This window comes from Microtus pennsylvanicus, chromosome 7 (genome assembly GCF_037038515.1).
Source record: "Microtus pennsylvanicus isolate mMicPen1 chromosome 7, mMicPen1.hap1, whole genome shotgun sequence".
Lineage (NCBI taxonomy): Eukaryota > Metazoa > Chordata > Mammalia > Rodentia > Cricetidae > Microtus > Microtus pennsylvanicus.
Window position 1 is genome coordinate 116,087,263 of NC_134585.1, and position 20,174 is coordinate 116,107,436.

General features: G+C 46.4%; 1 protein-coding gene across 1 annotated transcript in view; it reads right to left on the reverse strand.

Moving 5' to 3' along the window:
• Nucleotides 1-20,174, reverse strand: part of Notch2 (notch receptor 2) — a 141,353-nt gene that overhangs the window by 81,858 nt on the left and 39,321 nt on the right. Inside the window, exon 3 of the mRNA XM_075981808.1 lies at nt 708-967. Within this exon, the coding sequence (XP_075837923.1) occupies nt 708-967 (260 nt within the window). The remainder of the gene's footprint in view (nt 1-707; nt 968-20,174) is intronic.

Here is a 20,174-nt window from a genome sequence, read left to right on the forward strand (position 1 = left end):
CCCCTTTACAATTCTCAAAAGGTAGAGGATATGTTAACTGTACGTTTTACAAATTAAGAAGTGGAATATAAAAAGATTCTCAATGCCTCAATAAGGCAAAATGCTATTCTTGAATTATTTTCCTTCTATACTTTATAAAGTACTTCACATACATTTTACGTTCTCTTAATCACATTTTGTATCTTTTATTTGCTTGCAATGGCTAACACTTACCTATTAACAGAGCTTTAAATGTCCCTGAGCCTTTTCCATATCCCACCCTATATCCTAATGCTAAACTGTACGCTGGAGCTTGGGAGCCTGATGTGGTAGTCTCAGTCAGTCATGTCCCTCACAGGCTCAAGTATCTGAGTACTTGGTCCTCAGCTGGTGGTTCTCTTTGGGAAGGAGAGGAGCCCCTGCTGGAGGAAGTTCACAGAAGAGGGCAAGCTGTCACAGCGGGCAATCTCACCTCACTTCCACTCTGCTAGTTTCTATCTATGGCTGAAAAGCGATCAGACAATTTCCTGGTCTGGCTACCTGCCATGCCTTCCTAGCGACTATGGATCCTCCCTCTGGAGCCATAGGCCCAAATAAACTCTTCTATAAGTTGCTTTGATGGTGAATGGTAACTAACACACCCGAGGAGTGAGACACTTGGATCCACATGTGCACAGGAGGGTTGCTGCTGAGAACGGGAAAGAACAGGCTCAAGCTGAATCCATTACCTGTAAAGCCGACTTGGCAGGTGCACTCGTAGGTGTCCTGGCTGAGCATGTGGCAGGTACCTCCATTCTGACAGGGGGGTGACACAAAGCAGGGGTGAGAGGTCGAGTACTGGCAGTCCTCTCCTGTGAACCCTGGAGCACATAGGCAGGTGGCTTTCCCCAACATGGCCTGGGTCACACAAGTGCCACCATTTTGACAGCGGTTCTTCTCACAAGGGTCTCGATGTTGACAATATTCTCCCAAAAACCCCTCTGGACATCTGTATTTAAAAAAATAAAAATCTATGAAAAACACCTGACTTCTTGTGAGTCCACAGACCAGAAGCTGTTGTACATGCAAGAAAATATTTGGGTGTGAACAGAGACATCTGGGGGTACATACAGCTTGCAAAACCCAACTTCGGGAATAGAGACATCTGGGGGTGCATACAGTCTGCAAACCTCGACTTCAGGAATAGAGACATCTGGGGGTACATACAGCCTGCAAACCCCGACTTCAAGAATAGAGACATCTGGGGGTATATATAGTATGCAAACCCCAAACTTCAGGAATGGAGACATCTGGGGGTGCATACAGTCTGAAAACCCCAACTTCAGGAATAGAGACATCTGGGGGTATATACAGTCTGAAAACCCCAACTTCAGGAATAGAGACATCTGGGGGTATATACAGTCTGAAAACCCCAACTTCAGGAATAGAGACATCTGGGGGTATATACAGTCTGAAAACCCCAACTTCAGGAATAGAGACATCTGGGGGTGCATACAGTCTGCAAACCCCCAACTTCAGGAATAGAGACATCTGGGGGTACGTACAGCCTGCAAAACCCAACTTCAGGAATAGAGACATCTGGAGGTACATACAGCCTGCAAACCCCGACTTCAAGAATAGAGACATCCGGGGTACGTACAGCCTGCAAACCCGACTTCAGGAGAAGCGGGACTCACTTATTACATTTCCAGGCCCTTCTGAGTCCTGGCAGGTAATGGAACAGTGGGTGCATGATCCAGCAGAGTCTGCTACAGCCAGTTAGCATGGCCCTTCCTCAGAGATCCACACGGGCACAGGCTGCAATGGTCTCTCTGTAGAGCATTTGCATACCTGTCTCCTGTGTCATTAACTTTCTCATTTTGATGAGACAGCTGTCAAGACTGAGACAGTCTCCTGACAAGTAGACTCGACCCTCAAGACTTTCCAGGTTAGCATACACATACCATCATGTTCCCCTGCTCAACTGAGTCCTGAGAAACGGGAAGTTATTCTGTCTCTGGACAACTGAGACTGAGACGAAGAAGGAAAAGAAGGTTCGGGAATAGTTTAAAAAGACAATTTAAATGTTGGTATATAAACAAATGAAAAGACATGGAGTATGATTAAGAGACTATCTGAAGTACCACATAAACACCTGTGTGTAGCAGGGAAATAATTCAAGAATAACACTCTAGCTGGGCATGGGAGTACACACTTGCAATCCCAGGACTTGGGAGAAGAAAGCAGGTCAGTGGCTCAAGGTCATCCTAGGTTACGTAATGAGATCAAGGACAGTTGGGATTACATGAGATCCTGCCTCAAATAACTTTTTCCCCATATTTTCCATGTTAAGAGCATGAGAAATCATTTTATATTCCACCTCTTAATTCATAAGACACACAGCCACCCCAAACTATGCACATCATTGATAACAATGTTCTCTGAACAGCATCAGACAGGGACTCCCTGCATCCTGATGCTTCAGGATGGAGAAGCTGATAACTGGGACCACTAACAACCATGTAAAGTGAACACAAAGAACTGTGCCTATTGCTGCCTGGCTGCAGCCCCAGAAACCTGACTCGACCTATCTGCTCATTTTACTTTATGGAAGATAAGGGAATGATCTAGAAGCCTGCCCCACTATTACCTAAAAGATAACACCTTTTAAACCAACTAACCCTTCACCCTCACACACAGCTCCTGCCATGTCTTCTCTGGTGACCTGAAGAACTGAAACCATGCTGAATTCCTTTCTGCTTTTGCCAAGCATAGCTACTGGTTGGCCAGGTGAGGTCTTAGGGTTCAAGGTTTTTGAGAAAATGAGGAAGGCAAAATGTAAGGGAACTAAGACAACAGGCTCAGAAGGACTGCGCAATAGCTATAATGACTGGGGGAAAGCAGCTGGCAAACAGGCACAGTGTGGTGATGTAATCGGCCACAGCCTCCTACCCCTTCCCAGAAGCCCGGCATGGCTTCAGTGCTTCAGGTCACCATGGAAAGTGTGGCAGGGGAGGGAGCAGACAGGACTTCTTCATCAGTAGGTCCGTCCCTCTCCAGACAGGAAGGGAGCATAGTTCACAGTGATGAAGCCAATGACTGGCAGGAGACAGTGAGTGCGCCTCAGCTGCATAGAGGTCTCCTCAAGAACCCAGTGGGGCTGGAGAGATGACTCAGTGGGTAAGGGTGCACTGCTCTTGCAAAGCCCCAAGTCTGGGTCCCAGCACCCATTATCAGGCAGGTCACAATTACCTGTAACCACACCTCTAGAGGACTTGATGCCCGGGGCCTCCCTGCACCCACATGCACACTCCCCCACACAGATACACACAGACATATAATGAAAGATAAATCAGGTCATTATAAAAGCCCAGGTGCTGTAACTATGGGCCAATTGCTTCTCCCCACTGACACCGTCAATAGTGAAGAAGGCTACTCACACTGTGGGGTCGTGTGAGAACCAGGCAAACTCAAGTATGTGGGAGAAAAAAATATTGTGAGTATTAAAATGCTCGGCAATTGAAAACCACTTTTCTCTCAATGCTCGCTGAGGAAAATATGATGCATTATCCAAATCACAGCTTGATCTGACAATAGAATGTGGAGCGTCGCTGGGTTTCTTTTTTCTTAAGCAGAGGCACAGAGAACACCAATGTGGCATGACTAAAATTAACCCTGAGAGGGATTATTAAAAGCATTTGCAGCTTATTTTATTCAAGAACTGTGTTGTGGAAGATGCTGAGAAACTGCGCCCACCTCCCACTCACACCAACAGGCCTCTGGGCATCAGGCCTGGTTGATCCTCCCGGGTGGGAACCAGGCACCCTGTGAATAATGGCACGCCTCTAAACCCGGGTGGGCTCTGCCCAGCTCTGTGCCTCAACTGTTACGCCACCCTGGTGCTGCCATGTGGCATCGGCTAAGAAAGTGCAAACTCATTGAAATGTCAGCATCATAAACATACAATGAAAACACGGTTCCCAGGAAAACAAAAATGGACCAACACGAAAGTTTTGGGACCTCAAAGACGCTCTTCTGAATTCTGGATAGGGTTTAATCCAAATGGCTGTTCCCTACCAAGTATGGAAAATAAGTTTCAACCAAGTAGATCATGTTTAAGAAGCCAGCAGCAGTGGGGGGGAGGAATGGCTAGGGTCTGATGCGGTCCATTTCTGTATGACCTACAATCCATGAATGGCTTTTACATTTCCAGATGCTTGAAAAACTTAAAAAAATAATATTTTGTGGCACTTGAAGGATATATAAATTCAAATTTCCGCAGCCATAAATAATCACGTTGGAGCCCCGCCATGCTTGCTCATTTGCAGATGGCCACGGCTGCCACAACAACAGAGTGGAATATTTGCAGGAAGACCACATGGCCCACAAAGATATTTAGTCCCTGGAACTTTGCAGAAGTTTGCCAAGTTTTCAATAGAGAAGACATGAAGTCTATTAATAGTATCCAATATGCGTATTAATCATGACATTAATGATGATGAAGAATATTCTACTAGTTTCCACACACAAAAATATTAAACTCATTCATTAACTGTGAGAGTAAACACAAATAGCAAATGCTGACTATGTGCCAAGCATTTTCCAGTAGTCATGGATACACACAGGTTCAGCATCCAAGGGCTCAACCAAGCAGAGGTCAAAAATGTCTGGGTCAGGGCAGGAAGGAATCTGCTTTCAGCTGCTTTGCCATTCCCTAGATAAACAGCACGACAGCTATTTACAGCACTAACACTATGGTAAGCAGTAAAGGTCATGGGCAGGTGCTTTAATATGGGAGGAAACGCACAGGTTGCATAAAAATCCTGTGAGCCTTTAGATAAAGGCTCCATGGGGTTCCTGGAGTCCACCCCCAACTGACAGAGGGACAACCGTGCAGGAAAACCTGAGTTTATGGGCAGAAACCCCAGTAGGCAACAAAACAAGTAAAAGATACATTAGGCAGAAGAAAACATAAATCAGGAAGGAATGGAGGGGCTGGGGAGATGGCTCAGCAGTCAAGAAGTGCACAGACTGCCCTTGTAGAGGACCCACAATACCCACATGGTGGCTCATAAGCACAGCAACTCCAAGTCCAAGGACACAACACCCTTTTCTGACCTCCATGGGCCCCAGGCATGCACATGATGCACACACATACATGCAGACAAACATCCATACACATAAAATACAACCGAGGAGGAGGCATAAGCAGGAAAAGAGAGACAGTTCAACTTCCAATCGGAAAACCTGGAGCAGATGATGAGGGGAGGTGTACACGGAAGAGAGACACAGAGCACCAAGGCCCTAAGGCGGGAGGCAGCCTTCAAGGAAGGGGATGGGACCTTGTGCTGCTGTCAAAGGGAGTAGGGAGGGAAGCTACAAGGATGGGGGACCTTTAGTCCTGTGAAGGGGTTCAGGGTTCCCCATCAGCACTTGGGGATGACACACAGCAGAGCTAAGCTGCTGAAGCCCATGACCCACGCTCTTCTTTATATGAAACTAGACCTACGTATGGGTGAAGACCTCATCCTAACACCACCACCATTGCCTTCTGAGAGTGCGGACATTGTGTGGCTCAGCTGAGACTTTACCCTTCGCCATGAGGAAGCCCCCATTCCCACGGGAGGCTCTGTTGGCCACTTTCCTGCACCCCAGCATGTGACCCTGTCTCTCACAAAGCCTGGTGAAGCTAGTCTACCTTTTTCCTCGCCCATCGTGGCCACTTTCAAGTCTGGGTGCCCTGCCCTTCTCTGTGGTCTACATTTAGTGTTTGTCATTGTCACAATGACCTAAACATAACAGACGCCAAAAGACACCACTCTGTGCTACCAGATCAGTTTTCTAAGTCTTTTACCTACCTTGATATGTCTTGCCAAAGGCTTAAAAAGAAACACCGGGGAAAGAACATTTTCCCATAAAACTTTAACACTTCCAATTTTCTAAGGACCCTATTCATAATCTGAAGTCACGTCTATTTAATAGCGTTAAGTTACAGATAATTTCTGTGTTCTGACAAGTCTTGTTAACTGAATTCCTGCAATGCTTATCATTCATGTTCACAGTTTCCTTCTTGATAGGAGCTCTGATCATCTTTAAAGCCTCAGGCCAGACATCTTGTTGCCGGTTGTCCCCCCACCTCTGCGCATCCTTGAATAGCAGGGCCTTCGAGCGCCGTAAGGTAACGTCTACCGCATGGCTGAAGCATTTCTAAGTAGTCCTGAGACGCCATAGCCTGTCTCTGCTTAAATACAGCATGGAGAAACGGGAGGACATAAGGAAGTGTTCCTTTATCACTGCTCCTTCTCCAGAACCAGCGCACCTGAACTGCAGCTCTGCTTCGTCATTCGGGCCCCATGGATTCCCAGACATAACAGGAGCCCTCTCTGTTCCAAGACAGATGCAGTACGAGGGCCTTCCTGCCCTCACAGAATCTCCACATCATCACAGCACTACAAACACCATGCAGCAAAAGGTGAATGCTGTGTATTTGTTAAGTAAAATTACTGGCTTGCTGTTTCAATCATCTTTCCGTTGTAAGAAAAATGTTCCTTTAAAATTTTGCCACATACACACACCACATCCTTTGCTTCACATATACTTAGCACACACAACACATATCACACACACAAATACAACACATACCACATATACACACATCCCACATACCCACACACACCACACACACACATACCACCAGGGGGTGGAAGGAGTGGTGTTGGAAAAGACTCCATCCGAAAGGTTAAAGGTCACCTTTACAGCTGCCCTGCCTGAAACAGCCAGCCGAACCCTACCTCTCACATGGAGCGGAGGACATGAATGGCTGCAGCTCAGGTTGTCTCCCTAGTAATACAGGGCAGAAAAATGTCCCCTTCCACGTCTCCCAAGTGAATAGCCACCCGTCCAGCAAAAAGCCAAAAGCAATGAGCAGCTTTGTCAGCACCGAAACAGCTGAAGTCTGAGGAGGAAATAAACCTCCTTTTCAACTAAACACCAGTGTCCGCTCACTCCATTTTCCCCACCAAATGTTCTAGCAGCAGGGTGAGCCCCAAATCTACCCAGGCTTTACTGAAGCTCATTTTGGTTTTGTTTTGAGGGGTTTTATTTTAATTTTTTGGTGAGGATTTGGTCATTAAAAGCAACAACAAAGCAAAACCCCAGCACACACAAGAAAGAGGGGTGTACTTCACACAACAGCAATTTCAAAATCATGAGTTTTCAAGAACTGTACAGAATGTGGGGGGGGGGTGCTTCTCCTGTGAGTCCATGGCAGTGCAGCTGTTCCCCATTAAAGCGCCTCTTGACTCCCTCTGGGCGAGTTTCCAGCAGCAAATTCTTTAAACAGAACTCAGCTTTCAACCCACTTTCTTCTTGCTCTGGGCCCCTCAGCCATCCACTCTGCAGTGGAGCCTGCCTCTGCTGAGCTGGGGGGGGGGGGGGGCTGTCGTTAAGGTAAAGGGGGTGGGGGGCTAAGAGAACCCACAAACTAAATTAAGGATCGGTCAGTAACAAAGATCTACAGTTTGAAGGGCTCCAAGTCAGTCTGTTCTTTCCTGTGGCCACAATGCCAGCCAGGTTTCCTGCCACCGCCACCACCACCCACCCCTAGCCTGTTTCCCCCAGCCAGGTTCCCTGCCACCATCACCCTCCCCTACCCGGTTCCCGTTCCCCCTGTTAAAATAGATAAAAAGTAATTGCTAACAGCCGAAGTTGGCAGTAACCAGTGAAAGTTCTATTTAACGTTCAATTCCCAAAGCCAGGCTGAAAACATGTAGATGCCCCAAAGCATACAGGCTCAAAGCACAACAGCGTCTAAATGTCTCAGCCGCACTCAAGAGCCCTGGCCACTGGTTAACGGTGGTGTGTCCCTCATCCCAAGAACCTGGGCCCCATGTCTCACTAACATCAACCTCTTAATTCTGGGACTCTGTGCAGAGGAAAATAACCGGGCTGTGCTCAGTGCTGACTTGTTTGAAAGCACAAACTTACGGTTAACTTCCTGGTAAAAAAGGAGAAAATGGAAGTCACCTATCATGTTCACATCTTCCCGCCATCCCCACTCCCACTCATCCCCTGCTGCTACTCCCCAAAAGAGAACGGGAAATGAAGAAAAGAGAAAGGGGAACAGTATACCTTACTCAGGAGGAAGGGAGAGGTATCGGTGTGGGCGGAAACATGCTTCCCAGGGCCGTCTTAGTTTGAAGTAAAGGACACAAAAATGAGTATATAATCAACCCTACACAGACACACACACACACACACACACACACAGAGAGAGAGAGAGAGAGAGAGAGAGAGAGAGAGAGAGAGAGAGAGAGAGAGAGAGAGAGAGAGATCTAATACACAAAGACGACCAAACACTGCGGGGCAGGCATTTTTCTGCTATGTAAATCTGCTTCCTGGACAGCACATTTCTGCCTTTCTTGTACAAGTATTTCAGAAAATGTTAATCTTGATTCCCACATTAGCTGAATGCTTCCAAATTAAAAAGTTTCCCACAGGAAAAAACCTGGAAGGGGAGCTGGGAGGCTGGGGACTGTCTCTTGGAGCCCCACCTCGCTGGTTCACATGTGTTCAGGTTTTTCCACCCCCTCATCTGAATAAAGCAATAAACAGGCTGATTCTAATAAATCCAAACTGAAGAGGCTGAAGAGGCAGGGCCTCGGAGGCGCTCATTCGCAGCGCTGCTCCTCTGCGCCTTCAGACTGACTCGGGAGCGAGGCAATGGCAAGCCATGCTTTATTTACAGAGCAACTCTGCGAGTGCCTTTATCATCCGGCTGACAGTCCAAGCTCATCTATCAGAGCGCTGAGGCCGAGCTGGGCGTTCACGCTCTTCAACAGCCTTCTGAAAGATGGGACGGGGGACAAACAGCGCTGAGGCTCGCGTCACTGCTATAACAGAAGGTGGCTTGCCCTTTATCTTCCTGCACGTATGGGTCCTTTACCATGCGCCCTGGACCCTGAGAAAATATCCGTGTGTGATTAAAACACGACACACTCTGGTCACAGAGTTACAGAAAGCGCCCTCACTGTGAGAAACAAGGCGAGCGAGAAAAGAGGGCTAAGTTCGAAGCTCTGTGCTGCGGAAGCATGCAAGGGTCTGGGACCCTGATGCGCTGCCAAAGCACTCTCTGCTCCACTAAGTCGTATCTGGTCCACATTTGAAGGTATCCAAGTTGCTGTCGTGAGTCACACCAGTCTATCTGGATGACTTTTGCAGGATTGCTGCTGGAGTCAGCCTCAACCGTGGTGCATCATTCCCAACCTCTGAGAACATTCCTGAACTCCTGATGCATGGTCTTCAAACAACTGCCTCAAGACAGCTTCTCTTCATGCTCGGGACTTTCTCTGGACTCGCCTTCTTCCAGTTCAAACAGCATGCTACAGTCCACCACTGTTCATGCCAGGCCTGTGCACACACCACCCACAGCCCCATTATCTCCACACCCCGGTTGCAGCCATGCCCTAACATTGCTTCAAGCCCAGCTTAAATGTTATTTCCGGCCCAGCAGGGTGGCCTGTGCAGCCTATGATTGCACTTGGGAGGCGCAGGCAATCAGCCCCTGTCCCTACTCCCCCAAAAGAAGAAAAGGAGGAAGAGAAGAAGGGAGGAGGAAATGCTACAGGAAGGGGAAGAAGGAAGAAGGGGGAAAGAAAAGGGAAGGGAAGGGTGGGAAGGGACATCCCCACTTTATGCTCCCATAATTCTGACACATTGCATTAACCTTTACTATAATTATTTACCTTCCCTAATAGACAAGAATTATTCTCTGCTGTACTCCATGTGCCAAACACAGTGACCAGCATATGGAAGTCATTCAACTGTTTAGCGAGCACATTCTTAACAGATGCCAAAGGGCAAAACGCAAGGGTCCACAGAATCTTAACAACTTAAAGACTCTAGACTTCAATTACACTGAAAGTTTGGGAGCCACTGGGCTGAGCTATTTACCTAAAGGATTTTTAAACTAATTAAAATTCTTGATACACAGAGTATCGACCCCTTAACCTTCAGACACCCAAGCCTATTCAGAGCCATCCAACCCCATATGGAATAGATTTCTTTAGATCACAATTTCCTCAAAAATATGAAGTTACCCAGAAGTCACAGGTAGACAAGTGCTGCACACAAAACCAACTTTCACACACAGCTAATGCTGGCAGTGCCTGTATGAGAAGCTCACACGGCATCAGAAGCAGGCACCATCCAGCACCAGCTCTGCTTCTGGGGTTGGGCCAGGCTTACCTGTAAGCATCTCAAGACACTTTGAAGAGAAAATTTGATTACTGAAGTCGTCACCATCACAGCAGCCATCCCCCAAACCTGTCCACACCAAGGATAACTTCCGTGGTGTTTATATCAGCTGACACTCGTCACTCTGATGGTAAGGAGGACAATTATTTGTCAAAGAAAAATGTGTGATTTTTACTTCTTTGAATTGTGTCCCTTGTTATTTTAGGAGCATCTCTGTTTTGACCCTGCCATAACCCAGCGCAGACCATCTACTTAGAAAACCGCCACCGATCAAAAGCTGCCCAGAGGGACCAAGTGTGATTTCTGTTGTAACTCATCTCATCTGCTTCAAGAACTTCATCGGCACATTAAAACAACCAAACATCAGAAAAACAGCTCTTCTGGCATCTGCCAGTTCTCTTGGGAAAACAGGAACTTCAGAGTGGCTCTTATGCCCTAAAGGGGGTTGGCACACACTTGTCCACGGGGGAAACCACTATCTGTTTGTATCATCCGCGCAGGCTCTACATTGGTGCCGTTTTAAAGGGCCATACAAGGTGACACGGCTTGACTCTGGGCCTAAAGCTATCTCGCCCTCTAAGGGAGTCTGCGGGCACTTGCTCTGAGGGCAGGACAGCACTGATATCATAAAGACAAAACACTTGCCTGCAGTTCGGGTTAACTCTTGTTTTCTACAAATACGGCCATTTTTGATAGAGATAAACTCAGTTGGTAGAGCACTTGGTTCCCGTGTGAAAAGCCATTGGTTTAACTCCCAAGGCCACAGCAAAAGGAGGAGAAGGAGAAAAACAGAACAGGACTGTAGAAACCAGGCCAGTTTAATTTCAGAAGGACAGCCCAATGGTCTGAGGAGCACCGCTGTGGGCTGCCACCCTCTGCATGATAAAACCAAAGATGAAGGCTGGGAGTATAGCTTTGGGGTAGAGCACTTGACAAGAGCAAGACTCCGGATTAGATGCCAACACCAAAAATGTAAATACTGAAGAAAATTAAAAAAAATTATGGTGTCTAACCCTAATGTGGCATCTATCTGTCACTACACCTTTTAAAATAGGACCATGGCCTAATCGGCGGGGGGGAGGCGGAGGATCAATTCTTGTGAGTAAAAACTATCTGAGATTTTACAATGGCTTATGGCCTTTCATACTACAGAAACTAACCATCAAACAGACATGCTAAAAGCACTCCATTTTATCCAAAGCAAAGGTAAAAGCACATGGGGAAACATTTTCAGAGGTGGTGGTAACAAGCACAGAAGACCCCAAAATCTGAAGAGGCCCAGGCTGAATCTGTGCTTCAAGACAGAGCGCAAATACAAGCATAGACAAGGCCAAACTATGGCAGAAACAGCAATATGCTACAGCTCGGGTCCCACAGCATCTCGCTGCTTCATGACTAGGCTGAGCCAGGGCAGAGCTACTACAGAGCTGCCCATATTCTCTTCAGTGCTCCACTGAAAACACTGTCTGGCAGCATTGAGGACATGGGGACATGCACAGGTACATGCATGTATGTATGCACACACAATCCAAGTCTGCCATACAGATGAATGAGTGTAAACGTACAATGCTGTGTGTCCAACGATTAGGAGTTTGTCCTCTATCTGAATGAATATTAAAGCGTAATTTACACAGTTTTAAAAATGTCCTGCCTAGGGCTTCAAGACAGCCACAGATCTTTCTGGCAAAGCTGATGCCCACAGCCCATTCATCTGGACCAGCCCTGGCTCTGCAGGTAGACATGTAATCCTGAACAAATCTCTTTACTCCCAATCCTCAATCTTCCTGGATGTTAAAATAAGATGCTTGGTTCTGGACAGAGGGATCAAAGGTGACAAGCACTGGCTGCTCTTACAGAGGACCAGAATTCAGTTCCCAGAACTCACAGGGCAGCTCACTACCATCTGTAACTCGGCTCCAGGACACCCGATGCCCTCTTCTGCCCTTCTAGGAGCCCCAAGCATGCATGTGGGCACACACATGGGCAAACACCCGGACAATAACAGAAATAAACAGATCTTACTCTGAAATTCCACAGTCCCCTCAGTCATGTCCACACCGTGGAGCTACAGGACAGCTACCGATGATACTTAGACTCACCAAACTTTAAAACGTTAAACCGTACTAGAGTTAACATTCTTACTCTCACAAACTGCTCCACAAAACCTCTCCTTTTCGTCTGTTTCTCATGGTAATACATATCTGCCCACATCAGGTCTTAAAGGGTTGTTACCCTGAAGAAAAAGAACAGGCGGGACATCCAGTTCGCCGAATGGGGTCAAGAGAAATAGCCCAACCCTGTCTATATTCTAGCCAGTGATGCAACACAGAGTAATTCACTCAACTGCTGTCTGCCTCGGCTCTTCACGTATAAAACACGGTGCATGGGGAGGCAGGTGCATCCTAAGGTCCCTTTAACGTCCTCCCAAGTGTGATGACCTCAGTATGGACATCCTAACTCCCGCAGCATTTTTACCCAAGGATGCTGCTCGCTGTGTCAGTGTTGGGGGGAGGGGTGGGGTGGGGTACTTCTTGGCTGCTGCCCCACTATAACCAGGCTACTACAGTACTCCAAGTCCTGCTCCTTGGGCAAGATCATGCCCATGCTCCTCTTTTTCTCACACCCCTCCAGGTGCCCAACTATCCTGGCAATGGGCCCAGCATGCTTGTGTAAATGAATTCTTGCTCAGGTCTCACTTGGAGCTAAGCTCTCCCAGGAGGGCATAGGAGGCCAAAATCAAGTGAAAGAGAACTGACAAACAATGTATTCAAACACTATGGGCACTAAGAAGAAATCCAGAGCCCAAAGGACCTCTGTCCCTTTCTAGGCGTCAGCATCTTCCCCAAGCCGGGCCAGCGCAGCAGCCTGCTTTCTTCGGCACAGATGATGGCAGACACTTCAGGCTTTACAGGTAAATATCACAGGGCATTGAAATGACTGACGTGTATGAGAGATAGTGGTGGGGGAAGAGAATACTGCATTTAACCTCATGGGGAATCGACCATTAGGTAAATCTATGTAGGACCTTTCTCCAGAACTTGTTTTCAGGCATCTCTGTGACCCATATAAAGGCCTCTCCTGCTCACTCCCCCAGTTCATGACTTGTCACTAATTCCTCTAAAATGAGAAGGAGGCAGGGGTGGCGGCGCACACCTTTAATCCAGGGAGGCAGAAGCGGGTGGCTCTCCGTGGGTGCCAGGACAGCCAGGGCTATGTAGAGAGACCCTGTCTCATAAACCAAACAACACAATTGAGACGGTGTATGCAAACCCCACCACTGAGCTGTGCCGTGGAGACATCCATGAGCACAGCAGTGCCAGCCTTTGCCTGGAAGGAAATGAGTCACCTTCTCGTTAGTAACCAAGTGCTGTCCGTTCCTAAAGAGTGACCCGGGCCTTCACAGACGTGAGTTTCAGCAATACGAGACTGAGAGTCAGACACCACAAATATTATATACAAATAGGACTATGGCAGAAAAAAAAAGACAAGCAGGCTCCTTGGGTACTGCTCAGAATGATTAAGGTTTCGAAAGGGCAAGCTGCCCAGTGAAGAAATTCCTCACGGAGACAAGCCTGACTTACACAAGCACCCGGGTTTCAAAATCTTAAAGGGCCAGGAGAGTAAATGACCAAGGCATTGCCAAAATCTAGGCAAGAAAATCATAACCGGCATCAAATGCTTTCCACACGGAGCAGGCATCTTGGTTTATTCTGGATAATTGAGGGTTTGGATATGTACTGTATAATTAGAGGAAACAAGCAGTAAGGAACATGAGCTAATTTGGGGTAACCAAAGGCTTGGCTAACAGATACTCGCTTACTTGGATCCCTAAAGTGAGTCTAACCTGGCCAGTGGGATGCTGGACAGAAGAGATACAACCGTGAGATACCTGAATTCTCAGCTGAGAGTCTGCATTGCGCAGCTGTGGAAACTGCCCACGGCCACTGTCTCTGTTTCCGTACCACTCCCTCATCCAAACCCATTCTTTTTCTTGGCTTGTGAGGTTCTTGGACTCTGAGTTTCTTGCATAATGTGGCCACAAGCCTACCTGGCTACTCTGTCTGGCCACACGATGAGTCAACACATAGCCAGAAAGTCTAAGGGAAGAAGGGTGTCAGCTGTCCTCTCTTCCCCCAGCCTCTCAGGCTAGGCATTCCATCCCCCACACGTTCGAGATAACATGTGCTAATGAAGTGTTTGTCCAAACCACTTAGCTGTCACGAGAAACCAGACTGATCCACACACTGGTTTTGTAAAATGCTACATGAACTACAATTCAGACAGAAAAAAAAAAAAAAGCAACCAAGATGGAGATAAATTTGGGGCTTTCTGGTCTATTCAAAATACCCAACAGTGAAGGCCTAAGCTGCCTCTGGCTTCCTCATCCACGACGTCTACACCTAGGCCATGGCTGGCGGCAGTCCCCTGAATCCTTGCCATCCTATTGGGGAGAAAGAGATGTTGAGAAGTTTGGAGAGTCAGGAGATGGAGATTAAGGGCTTTGTGTACCGCTTAGATCCCAAGCCAGACTATGTTCTCCTGAACTTTCTCTTCATACAGGAGGGGAAATGGGATGGAAGGTTGTGATTCTGTATTCACTGAGCGACACCACCATCACCACTGTCCTCGCCTCCTCTCCTCCTTCCTAAAGACCTTCGTAAAGACCGTGGGGACTGTTTCTGAGAGGAACACATTAAACAGAAGTACTGAACAGAAAGGGAAGCCCGATTTCCCATCCGAGGAACTTAGACCCAGATGACTGCGTCTTCAGGAAGGTCACTAACAGCGAATAAATAAGATCCAGAAAATGTAGGGAAATCAAACAGAAATTTTAATTTCCCTTGCGTTGAGATCGATGTGAAACAGAACTCGAATTACACAAATATGGAAAAAACACAGTCTCCTAATACATGTGTGCGCGCACACGCATACATGGATATACACACATGTGACAAGGGGGACCGAGACTCCAGCTTCATTCCTGGGAATTCTAACTCCTGAGCACTGCGGAGAAGGGTCTATCATGCCCACATATTTATGCTATTTTATCAAAGCTTGGAAATCTCTTCATAATTCTATTTTCATTGAATTTTGATGAAGGGCAGATATAGGTAAAACTAAAACGAAGAATTTTAATTAAGCTTCTCTAGAAAGAGAAATATTTCTCATTCTGCTTCCAGGGGAAGGTAAGTGAGGGGATAAAGAATTCCTACACAAACTGATGGTGCTGACAAGCTATGACTGAACAATAAGCAGCTTCTCACAGGATTAGGGTTAACCTGGAGACTGTGCTCAAAGAAGCTGAGCTAAACTCCAATCTATTAATGCCAGCTTTGTGAGCCAAAATTAATTGATTTAATTTATTGGCAGCTATCCAAGACAGGCAGAAGGATTCAGGCTGAGCCTACGAATGGCCTTCTACTTCACCAAACAACGGACACTTAAGGCTCCAGCTTAAGGCATAAAGAGGACTTGGAAAGAGCACGGGGAGCCTGCTACTGTGCACTGATGAGAAACCGGTGCTCAAGAATCCACACACACACACACACAGTAAAGGCGTCTGAAAGGACAGTGTAAGGAAGACTCAGTCCGCAATGGCACTGTTAGACACATGGACGTGGGTAAGTCACTACACAAACACAGAGACTTTGTGCTGGCGGCAACATCTCAGCAGCCACTGGATTTGACCCATCTCAATGCCACAGCTGCAGAAGACCAGGAAGTGGAGAGGTTTCAAGTTTTTTAATCTAATTTTCTCTACTGAAAAGCACATCCACAAACACTATTTTCCAGCCCCCATCTCTTCATCTACATAATGGCAGAAACGCTTTGGCCAAGGCTGACCTATGTAACCTCAGGTAGCTAGAAGCCAGTGGCATATGGGTGAGATGCCCAGGCCTACCTAATACCACGGTTTCTACTCTCAAAACAGAAACTAAGAGGCCAGCAAGAAGGCACAGAAGATAAAGTTGCTTGCGGACAAGCCTGACCACCTGAGTTTAAGCCCTGGAATCCACATGATCAGGGAGAACTGACTCCAGCTGACCTCTGACCTCAACATGCGTGCCCACACACTAAATAAATAAATAGATTTTAATTAAGAGAAGTAGAGATTTTTAATCATATTCTAGTAGTCCTATATCTCCCAATGTTTTGTACTTCCTTTTTAGGAGGTATTGCTTGATCTTTCACTTTAATATGCAATTTGCTCCCATTTTATTGATAGGTAAGCTGAAGCACAAAACAGCAGCACATTTTCCAAGTGCTCATTTAGAGTCAGTATTTCAAAAAAGTTTTAAGATCCTGGGGAATTATTTAAACTCTCTGAGTATCCATACTGACTGATAAAGCAAGGACTCCACATTATGTATTTCAGTGAGGTCAGAACCTGGTCTAGAACAAGGCTCAGCTATCACCGCAGTCGGTACACTGCCAAAGATCTGATCGCTAGCAGGAAGGAGCTCAAACTTGAGTCTATCTGGCATAGAAATCTATGTTCACAGCATGTTACCAGGGAGGACTCTTCCAAGACTTAATCTACTCACAAGTGCCAGGCTGAACCACACTGGGGCCCGGGGCAAATGTAGTAATCAGTATTGCTAATCTCTTTACGTAGAATTTTGAGAGTTTTCACCATTTCGCATTAATTTTGATACTCCAAAACATGGCATTGGGGTCTCACTGATCTTGATGACTGGGTTTCCGGGCAGTGCTTTAGATTCCACACCCGAGGCTGTGCCTCCCTCGTGTCACCCCCCACTCTGCTGCTCATGCTGAGCTCCGAACAGAGCTCACTGCAATCAGTTATTCCCTGACTTAACACGGCCTTGCAGGACCCACTCTGAACGCTTTAAGCCAGCCAGCCCAGGGAACTGGTAACAGCTGGAGGACCCTCCAAAGAAGTATGAAGCAATATATCAGAATCAGTTAATCACAACTACTACAGAAGACTTGGGGTGTTGTGAGCTGCCACCAATGGTAGCCACAGGCAGGCTACAATGTTACTCTCTACCTGTATGGGTGTTTTGCCTCTATGTATGTCTGTGCACCACCTGCATGCCTGCTGGCCTCAGAGGTCAGAGAAGGGTGGTTGTGAGCCACCATGTGGGTGCTGGGAACCAAACCTGGCTGCTCTGCAAGATAAGCGGTGCTCCTAACCACTGAGCCATCTCTCCAGCCCACAATAAGTAACTCTTGAGTTAATTATTCTTAAATACCACACTAAGACAAAGAGAAAAGGAAAAAATTACTCCCCTGTGAAAGGATTTTTTTTTTAAAAAACCAACAACTTTATTTCATGCACATTAGTATAACGATGTCAGATTCTCTTGAACTGGAGCTACAGACAGCTGTGAGCTGCCATGTGGGTGCTGGGAATTGAACCCGGGTCCTCTGGAGGAGCAGTTAGTGCTCTTAACCACTGAGCAATCTCACCAGCCCCAAAAGGATTTTAATAAACCAAGGATACCACACTTCATTTAATGTTTAAAAGATGCTAAAGAGATTGTAGGGGGAAAGTGTTAAGACTTTCAGAAGTACAGCTGGCTCTGCTATCACCTTCCAGAGAATGTATACATACACGATGCTCTGCTCACTAGAGCAACCAACACCAAGGAGCCAGGCTGGCAGGGCCCGCTTGGCAGGAAAGCAAGTCCTGTTCCCCGGCTCTGATCATCAGTCCCCTTCACAGCAGTGAATCACTAACAAAGGTGATGAAAGGGACTAATGCTGAGTCAGCTATGACTTCAGAACACACCCTTTGGAAACCACCACCACGGCAGAGGCGCAAGCACTGGGGACCCAGCCTCCATCATGTGCTGAGTTCTGAGGGAGTCCAGTGCCTCTGATCTCCGCTGTGATACCAAAATTTGTTAAGAGGACAATGAAGGCAACCGGCCCAGTTTTCTTGGATGGATTTCAGATGCCTGGACCACCAACATCACTCTAATCCTGGCAAAGAAAATACTTAGTTGCTAATGTTTATTAAAGCTAGCAGACAAGGTTTGGATAAAATGTGACATAAACTTGTATTTTATAACATTTTGCATCCATCACAATGCACTTTAAAACGTAATTTTTAAATACAAACTGGAGATTCCCAGGAGAAAGCACAGGAACCTCTGCAACTGTGTGGCTTTATAACTAGCATTGCCTTCTTTTTCCACACTGCGCTAGATACCTCCTCCAAGAGAGGGGATAATGAAGAACCCTTTTCGATTCCAATTTGCATTCTTAAGACTAACAGCAATAATGGAATCAGAGAAACTATCTTATCTGTTCGTAACAATTATAAACTCAGGATGAAAGAGAAAAGGCACCAGCAGAAACTACAGGGAAGTAGGACTTGAGAGGGGAAGGAAGCAAACAGCGGGACACCCACATTTAACTCTGCAAGCTGCTCTCCAGCTCAGGCAGTGCTACAAAAAAAAAAAAAAAAAAAAAACAAGCAGGCTGTGGATGTCCTTCCAGTGGAGAACGAGGTGAAGGGCATCAGGACTTATGGAGGTCAATGGAATTTGAAAGACAAAACTCTGGAAAAGATGGACTCCTGGAAGGAGGAACTCAAAGTATGAACATAGTGTGTAATCCTTCAATGGTTTCTGATTGTGCAGAAGACTGTAAGCAAGGACTGCACTTTGCTCCTGGCCGCCCAGACCCGAATAATCACACAAAACTATATTAATTACAACACTGTTTGGTCAATAGCATGGGCATATTCCTAGCTAGCTCTTACATCTTAAATTAACCCATTTCTATTAACCTATGTTAATACAAGGGTCTGGCCTACTAGTTAAGTTTCTGGCATCTGTCTCCTTTGGCAGCTCACGACCTCTCTTTGACTCCACCTTCTCTCTCTCTCTCTCTCTCTCTCTCTCTCTCTCTCTCTCTCTCTCTATATATATATATATATATATATATATATATGCTCAAATTGCCTACTTGGCTTTACTCTGCTAAGTCATTGGCTGAAATGGTTTTATTCATTAGCCAATAAAAGCAACACATATACAGAAGGACTTCCCACATCAGAAGATGAGAACACAGGACCCAAGAGAGAATCGGCTGACTGCAAAGACTGGATGGGCAGAATTCAAGCCTTGCCAAAGAAGAGGGACTTGATAAAAACATCCCAGGCTTGTTCAGTCCCTCACACTTCCCAGTGGTCCTCTAAAGGGTAGCATCTTGGAAATGTGGGCCATATCCCAGCAGACTACCTCACAGAGCCTGAGACCAAGCCTGATCAGCATCAATGTACTCGCTCCCACAACACTGGGAGCAAAACTCCAAATGCATCGTCCATGGTGTCCACCGGTACTTTAAAAGCCAAGTGTGAAGGAGAACAAAACTGAACCCACAGTCAAGACAAGAAACAGCAGACAGAGCTTAGCCCCTGGCAACCCAGACATTCCGATCAACAGCTGAGGGCTTTAATTCTAATAAATATGTCCTTATAGTAAATATTTGTGGACTGGGTAGTTCAGAACCTCGCCGACACCCAGCATCCTAGGGAACATGAGCTGCCCATGATTTTTAATCAAAATTGGATTTGAGGTGGTTTATACTTGAAAGCCTGAAACAAACATCTCGAAAGTGATTAATTACATCCAAACTTAATCATATATTTACACCTCCCAGTAGGACAGGGGGAGAATAAAATGTCTTAACGTTTGGAGGGAGAGGACTTTATTAAGGGCTGACAGCAACTATTTAGCAGCAGTAATTGAGTTTTATGCAAGATTGCACAGGTTCCCCTTGCCTGGCACCACAATCTGACAGGGTCCTTGGGCTCCTAGCAGTGAGAAGAAGAAAAAGAACAGTGAGCTATGCACAAAAGCCGTCTTTGGAAGCACTTATCCTCATCTGTCAATGTGCTCTTATCGAGGGTTTCTATGAGTTCTATAAACAATCATTAGGTTTTAGCTGAATCAGCAGCATAATGCCACCTTAACAGGTTCTGGGAT